The sequence below is a fragment of the Humulus lupulus genome, chromosome 8, assembly GCF_963169125.1.
Source record: "Humulus lupulus chromosome 8, drHumLupu1.1, whole genome shotgun sequence".
In the NCBI taxonomy this organism is placed as follows: domain Eukaryota; kingdom Viridiplantae; phylum Streptophyta; class Magnoliopsida; order Rosales; family Cannabaceae; genus Humulus; species Humulus lupulus.
In genome coordinates this window covers 92,645,230-92,653,615 of record NC_084800.1, presented here as the reverse complement: position 1 = coordinate 92,653,615, position 8,386 = coordinate 92,645,230, and the positions used below count along the sequence as shown (strand labels likewise).

The window sequence follows — 8,386 nt, the reverse complement described above, 5'->3', positions numbered from 1 at the left end:
CCCTCGATATAACTCTGAATTGAATTATTCAAAAAAGCTATGGAAAGCTAAGAGAAATATCTAAAACTTCTATTTCTAGAAGGTTTTCCAGAAAGTGAAGAAATCATGGTCAAAATGCGGCTTAAAGTTTCATACTTGCGTTATAGAGCATAAACGACGCGTGTTGAGTAACTTCAATGTAGTGTTTTTCACCCATAATGTCTTGAAATTTCACAATCAACATTAAATTCATCATATTTAACTTGTTTCTTCTCATTTCACTCCATATTATGTACTTAACCATTAAAACCTGAAACAAGAAGAATACAAGCGTAAATCTACACAATCCTAAATAACTAAAACATAACCTAAAACAATCTCTAAAACAAATTGTAAAATGAACCTAACAAATCACAAAAAGGAATTTGTTGAAGCAATCTATAGTGAGAGTAGGATTTCCATCATTGTTTTGCAAAAGGGCATGTCCACTAGCTATGACTAACTATCTCAAAACCTAAACCACACCTAAAGCACCAAGTATCAATCTTCAAACATCTTAGAGCTAAATTATGCCGAACTGGAATCCAATTCTAACTTCCCCCCCCCCCCCCCCCCAAAAAAAAAAACGAGCCACGATACCCTCTGCCTCTTTTAGAAGACCCTTAGAAAGACAAAAATAAGACATTGAATAACTCTAGATAGATTGAACTACTGCTTGAATAAGAATAGCTTTCCCAGCTGATGAGAAGACACTATTAGACCAACCATTGAGCTTAGCCCAAATTCTATCCTTGATATAACGAAATAACTCCTTTTTCTGTCGTCCCGAACATGAAGGAATCCCCAAATATCGTTCATGGCACTCCACCTACCTAAATCAAAAAATATGTTGAATATTTTGCCCCAAATCCTCACGGACCAGCTTTCCAAAACAAATTTATAACTTCGTATAATTGATAATATACCCATAAATTTTTTCATATTGAGCTAGGATAGTCTTGATGGTCTCACACTCCTCAATTGTAGCTTCACAAAAAAACATGTTGTCATCTGCAAAAAACGGATGTGAAACAGCCACATTCCCTCTTCCGAACTTAAGGCCACTACTTTTCTTTTGATGCTATGTTGCCTTTAGATTACATGAAAGCCCTTCCGCACAAAAAAGAAAAAGGTACGGCGAAAATGGATCCACTTGACACAAACCTCTCTTAGGAATACAATAGCCTCTAACTTCTTCATTTAACAACAGAGAGAATGAAACTGAGTTGAAACAATGTTGTATCTTAGTAACCTCTTCATTACCTCTTCTACAAAGCACCATTCGACCCTATCATAGGCTTTATACATATCCAACTTCAATGCTACCGAATGCCCATTTCCATGCAACCCCTTCTTCATAGAAAATAACCCTTCAAACCCAATGATAGAATCATCATGAATGTGCCTTCCTCCCACAAAAGCTCATTGGGTGTCAAAAATCACCATGTCCATAGAGTTTTTAAGTATATTCGTCAAACTTTTTGCCATTATTTTCTATAGAAAGTTACATAATCTAATAGGTCTATAATCATTCACAATTTCAGGATTCTTCACCTTCGAAATTAGCGCAATAATAGTCTTATTCACCTCTGTAAGATCTGCCCCTTTATTTGGAACATTCAGACACACCTTTAGAACATTTGACCCAATTTGCTTCCAAAATTTTCTATAAAACAAATTGCGGAACCCATCACAACCAGGAGCTTTAGATAAATTAAGATCCATAATAGCCCTATGCACTTTTTCTTTAGTTAAACTCAGAAGTAACTTTGCATTCATCTTAGCTGTAACTTTCTGCTGTAAAAGAGCCAAAAAAATGTCTAATCTTCTCTATTGAAAGAGAAGATGTAGAGAAAATATCCCAAAAATAAAAGGAAAATATACCTTCTACCATCCCATTATCAATTTTCCAGTAACCATTCAAATCCTTGATAGCTTTGATTTCATTTTTAGCTTGCTGATCAGTGGCCTTCCGATGAAAAAATTGGTATTTTTATCGCCACCTGTCATCCATTGCACTCGACTCCTCTGTCGCCAATGGCCTTCCGATAAAAACCCAACCCGGTCCCTCTATTAATGACGATAGGTCTACCAAAAGTTGTTTCTTCTGATGCAAAATCAACCCTTCTTGCTTCCTTTTCTCTCTGCCCCATCTTTGTAATAGACTTCTGCATCTATTAAGACAACCAAGAAAATTATTAAGCTTCCCACCTCCACCCATTTTACGTCATTTCTTCTCAACTATACAAATACAATGTTCATCTTCTACCCATGCCTTTTCGAAGTGAACTCTCAAATTCTGACAGAAAGAACCACAATATTTACCAAAAGTCACAGCAGAAAAATAAAAAAGCAATGGGAAATGGTCGGAACCTTATCTACTTAAATGATTTTCTATGGCTCTAAGGAATAACTCCTTCCATTCTTGATTAAAGAAGCCCTTGTCCAACCTTTCAAACACTAAATTTCCAGCTTTTTGATAACACCAGGTAAATTGGTCTCCCTCTGTCCTAAACTCATTTAAGCCACAATCAACAACTACTAGTTGAAATTTTTAATAAGATAACTAGGATTTATCCCCCCCCCCCCCCCCCCCCCCCCCTTATTTTCTTATATCCTTAAGGATCTCATTGAAATTCTCACAACAAATCTAAGGAGATTTGACATCAAAGCATAACTTTCTCAAAAGAGACCATGAATGTATCATTTTCTTAGCTTCTAGATGCCAATAGAACCTCGTAAATCACCAAGGTGGAACATTAGGAGTCAACACATATGCATCAAAATGGGAGATCGAGAAAGATCTCAGGTTGACCACCACTTATTCACGCCATAATAGAACTAAACCTCCTGCTAAACCCTGTCTTCCCACCACCAAACCACAACTAAAACCCATCGTTCTTTTTAACATATCAAATTGAAAACTATTCATTTTAGTTTCACACAAAAAGATCATATCTAGCTGATAATCATTTATATGGGAATTCAAAGTGCGGATCGTATAGGGATTCCCATTCCATGTACATTCCAACTAAAGATTCTCATTGTGGTTGGCGACCCTAAACCTCAGAGTGCGCCGCTTGAATCTATATCCCAGTAGACCAAGAATCTCTTATTGTAAAAACTTGTGCTTCCGATATCACTTCTGCTATCATCTAACCCTCATCCTTTTCTAGACAGTCGCCCTTTCTTATTCCTTCAACAATCTTATTTCTTGCCATATCTTTGACCTTCTTGCGACCTCTAGTGCTCCCTGCAGCCGTCTTGCTTCCATGTTCTTGCTGCCCACCCTTCACATAATCTTCACTGAGCTTGGCAGTATACTTGGCTTCTTTTATAAAACATTTATCTTCCACACTGGCTCCTTTAGAGTCGTCTCCCTTCTCCTGTAGTTGTGGAGTTTTTCTCTTTGGTTCTAGCAAAATTCCTGAACCTATTTCAGTCACTGCTCGAGTTCTCTTATGTATAGAGCATATATTCTTATCAAGATTAGGCCTTTCTTCCACCGCAACAGTAAGAAGCCTACCATCAAATATCATTTCTCTTTGTAAACAAGGTTCCTGTAATCCCATTTTCCTTTGTACTTTCCCCCAATTTGCTTGGGTGTCATTGTTCACTAACATGGAGATGTTTCCCATCCACTTCTCTTCCATTGCTTGCTACTAAAATGTCATCATTCACGTCATGCCCTCTTTTCCTTTCTGTCTAATCAGAAGCTAACATCTTCAAGAAGCCTTCAAAGCAATCCTTTACAAGATTATCAGCTTTCATCCAAGACCTATAATCGGTACCTTATCTCCATTCTCATTATACTCAACAATTTCTTTCTCCTTACACAATCCGACTTCATGGTCTATTATACCACATTTGAAACATAAGAAAGGGAGCCTTTCAAACTTAAAAGGAATCTAGATATATTTATCTTCCCCCAGAAAAAATCGGTCCGATCGAAAACCTGCCTCAACCAACATCTCTACTTGAACCCTCACATATCCTTGAAGAACAACCTCTTCCAAATCAACCATCTAAATCTTCACCACTATCCCTGAAATTCCAGCAATCTTTTCGACATTACGGAATGTACGTAGTTTGAATGGAATTCCTAATACCTAGACCCAAAACTTATAAGAATCTACTCTCACCTCTTGCCATTTTGCGTTGTTCGGCCATTGCTCACGTTAAAAATCCAAGGAGATCTATCCAAGATACTAGACCACTTCTTTTCCTCTGCACATTGAATCCCAATCATTATCTTGCCTACTTCTTGATGCAAGACTTTCACCTTCCAACCTATAAATCGACTCCAAACCCGATTCAAAAGAGTATCAAGGAACTTTCTTGATACAACTTTTATGGAAACTAGCCTCCCTATCAAGAAGATCTTATTTTGGGGATCCATACTATTGTTGCTTTCCCAATCCCCTTCCTCTTCCACAAGTAAATTGGTTGTTGTCCGAATTGATTCCTCCACCAAATCCATGGCGTAATCAAGCCTTTGCCATGAACCCTAAACAACTTCAAGAGAAGAAAATAAGGAAATCTAACATAGAACACCTTCTATCAATAAACGAAGTCAAATAAGAACGAAAGAACAATGGATAAACACGAAATAAACAAAAGAACGAGAAGAAAACTGTAGCAATGAACAAGACTGAAAGCCTCAAAGGAAGCTCATTCAGAGAGAAGTTCTTAGAGCTTTAGTGGGCTTATATATATTTATACTTCATAAATATATAATTTTATCTCTTTTTTTGCTGAAAATATTATTAAATATTTATATTAATTAAAATGAAAAAATGTACTATTTTAAATCTTTAATTTTATTTATAAATTTTAGGCTTATTTAATACACTTTATTTATGATAAAATTAAAACTCTATTTTTTTTTCTTCATTTTAGTATAAGTCTTTCTAATATCTAAATATTATATAATAACACAATAATAAAAAGATATTCATTACAAAACTCATGTAATATAAAAAAAGTTTATTCTATTTTTTAATTAATTTTTATAAATTTATATTTAAGATTATATTAAAATTTTATATATTTTTATGTAATTAAAAAAATATTCAAATTTATAATTTAAAAGTTATAACAGTCAATTTTTAATAAATGATGTGTAATGGCTTAATTTATTTTTTGTTATTTTTTTATAAAGAAATTTACCATTCAAACCTAATATAAAAAATATAGTTATAAATATATATATTTTTTTATTTATGAATTATCTTGTATTTAATGTGGAGTGTATTTATATATGTATATGGTATAATTACAAAGGACTAAAGAAGAAAAAAAAAGTTGCCGACAGAAAGCAAAGCACCCATTTATTTAATGATAATAATTGCTATACATGTATAGCAGTAACCCCACTTGTATAAATTCCGAATCCGTCACTGTTTTATAACTTTTTTTTTTTTTTTTAAATGTACAGCTATTACTAGAAAAAAAAAGGTATGTATTTGTATAATATATAATATATTGGGTATATTCAACCTCCCGTCTCATCTATACATATGATAAATACATATTTTCTTTGATCGATGCGGTCAATTCAATATTAGTCGGCCCCGGCTCCTTTAATGAAGATAAATAAAAGGAAAAAACTGTTCTCATATAAATATTTTTTTACAATCCATAAATAATAAACATGCTTATTAATTCCAAATGATCACCATGATGATAATCCATAAATAATAAACATGCTTATTAATTCCAAATGATCACCACGATGATAATCCACACTAAGCACTTCATGTTCATATATTGTTTTCTAAAATATATATACTGTGCAAACATCACTGTTAATATTATTCTAATTTGATTATTTCACTACAAGTTGGCAAAGGATTTCGTTTACACGAAAATACAAATGTCAAAAGTACATACATACATACATACATCTATATAAAAGTAGTAGTACACACTCTGAAATTACTCTCTTCTTCTTCTTCTTCACAAGGATCCTAGATTCCTAGGTGAAACTCATTCTCATCAAACTCAAAATCACAGCTGCGAAAATCTATGGACGTGTCTACAAACTCATCCATGTCAAAACTCTGAGAAGTAGCACTAGTACTACAAGTTGTACGGTCCCCAAATGAGAACATTATAGAAACATGATTATCATGATCATGACTACCAGACCCGCCTAGCCTCGGACACAAGAAACCCATTGAAGGATCTGACAACTCAAGATCCTTAAGCTCCGAGGGCCACAGATTAATAATCTCATTATGATCATCCAAGGAAAGTTTGTCTGATAAACATGAGTCGGTGGTAGTAGTACTAGGTTCCCTAATTGGCTTGACATCCTGAGCAGCATCATCAGATTCTTTAACAATGGATTTTGAGGCATTATTGTAGTGATGAGAAGTAGTAGTAGTGACCACATTGAGATTATTAGGTGCAGAATCCCAAGTATACTCCGAATCTTTGATCATTTGGGGTTCTTTAAGAATGTTTTTACATGTGTGCTCACCGATGTATGTGGTTTGGTACAGTTTAGGATTGTCTTGTATCTGTTGGACTTGTCTTGTGGCTCGGCAACCTTGATCATACTTGCGTGTGCACCTAAAGTAAGCCCTGTGTGTTCACACACCAACCACTAAATTTTGTGAGCTTTTTATTTAAATAGATCTCTTTTTCTTTTACTATACCAAACAAAAACTATACAACACCTTAACCACATTTCTTAATTAATGACCTAATTAAACTACTAAAGTAATTAATTTATGGGTGCAATCCTAATCCAAATTATGTCTACTATGATTATGATTCTTCCTTTTTTTCCATTATATATGTTTTCTTGACCAATATTGGTTTTCCATACCTTTTTCCAAAAGACGGGGTTAGCCATTTTAACTTTATTTTGCTTGTAAATAACGTCAAAAATGAAATCTTAGAATTATATGGTAATAATGAAGATGCAAAGATATTCCATCTTTTAAAAGGTTGTTCCTTCTCCACATAATTAAATTATATATGTCGTACGTCCTTGTAGCTTATAATAAGAGATTCAAAACAATATATATGAATCCTATTTTATATACCTAAATAGAAGTGTAAATTAATGGATATAACCTTGGGTATTCAGCATTAAGGATGTCCTTTTGGCCATACTTTCTCCAAGCCTGACCATCTTCTAGTGTGGATACAGTGGTGGTCCATGATTGAGAGTTCTTTCTGCTACCACAATGAAAAAAAAAAAAAAAAAATTCAGACTACCTATAATGCTACCTATCAGTTCCCAATAATACTACAAAAACAAAATAGAAAAGTATAATACATATACCTATGTCTATTTATCCATGTGATTCAATTCATATATCCAAGTGGGATTTATTATTATGATATTTTATCCATGAAATGACCACAAAAACAAAAAGACTAGTACTGACCATATAATGAATGATCCACATTTACACATAGGGCTTTCTTTCAATTATTGAGATAGAAAGAAAAAAAAAAAGCTATATCATGATGATATTATATATATATTAATTAACAATATGAAAATAATAATAATATATATATGTACCTTCTCTTATAACATCCTCTCCGATCTTTGATAGCCGAAGATGATCTCTTTTTACTCTCACCGGAATCATCAGAACTCGGCTCATCACAATGTGAAGCCTGGTCAGGGTTGACCTGAGAAGTCTGATCTGAAGAGTTGCTATTAATAATAATATTATTAATGTTGTTATAGCCAGCCACCACAGAAAGAGTTTGTGTAAAAGAGTTATAAATCTTTGAAGCAAGCTCTTCAGCTGATGATGATTTGACCGACCCACCACCATGTTCTCCAAAAGGAGGCTTATGAAGCATAAGCTGAAGCTGGGTCGCCATCTCCCTGCCTTGAATCAGCTCCTCAACCAATCTCTTAGACAAATTTTGAGGCCAAATACAAGTACCCATTTTGGTCACTACTCACTGATTAACTCTCTGTGGAGTACAAATTTTGTAATTTTCTATATATATATAGATATAGATTTAGATCAGCCACCACTCAATCTGTCATTTCATTTTTTTTATTTGAGAGATATTTTTGTGTTTTATGATTTTGGGTGTGTGGAAATGTTTTGAGGATGGGATTTGATTATATATGGTAGTTGCTGAGAGAATAGGACTTCAGAAAATGAGGGCATAGGGTGGAAAGAGAGGAGCAATTATCTGGAAGATGGAAGGAAGGAGAGTATGGTATAATTTTAAATGTTTCCAAAGGAAAATTCCACTAAATTGCTTATTGATGCTTACAACGTTTTGATGACGTTGCAGTGCTTACGTAAGCATTCATAATTTTCTTTTGAAAAAAATAAAAATCCGTTCAACTCTTCTGGTGTGGAAAAGGGCTTTATTATTT

General features: G+C 34.0%; 1 protein-coding gene across 2 annotated transcripts; it reads right to left on the bottom strand.

The window, feature by feature from the left end:
- Positions 1-5,806: 5,806 nt before the first annotated feature.
- On the bottom strand, positions 5,807-8,165 carry LOC133798128 (WRKY DNA-binding transcription factor 70). 2 transcript variants are annotated; one of them, XM_062236331.1, is made up of 3 exons: positions 7,562-8,165; positions 7,105-7,209; positions 5,807-6,606 (listed from the first exon to the last, which is right to left on the bottom strand). In XM_062236331.1, the coding sequence occupies exons 1-3, from the start codon at positions 7,939-7,941 to the stop codon at positions 5,988-5,990; spliced, it is 1,104 nt and encodes a 367-aa protein (XP_062092315.1). In that variant the 5' UTR covers positions 7,942-8,165; the 3' UTR covers positions 5,807-5,987. The 2 variants fall into 2 exon arrangements, with proteins under 2 accessions (XP_062092315.1, XP_062092316.1); XM_062236332.1 differs by having other exon boundaries at positions 7,105-7,206; positions 7,562-8,163.
- Between the last annotated feature and the right edge of the window lie 221 nt (positions 8,166-8,386).

What these genes read in the sequence shown, in the direction of transcription:
- LOC133798128 (XM_062236331.1), bottom strand. Translation starts at nt 7,941, where the DNA reads ATGGGTACTTGTATTTGGCCTCAAAATTTGTCTAAGAGATTGGTTGAG. An exon ending in AGAGGATGTTATAAGAGAAG is followed by an intron (nt 7,210 to 7,561) that starts GTACATATATAT and finishes TCATTGTGGTAG; the next exon opens with CAGAAAGAACTCTCAATCAT. An exon ending in CTTAATGCTGAATACCCAAG is followed by an intron (nt 6,607 to 7,104) that starts GTTATATCCATT and finishes GTGAACACACAG; the next exon opens with GGCTTACTTTAGGTGCACAC.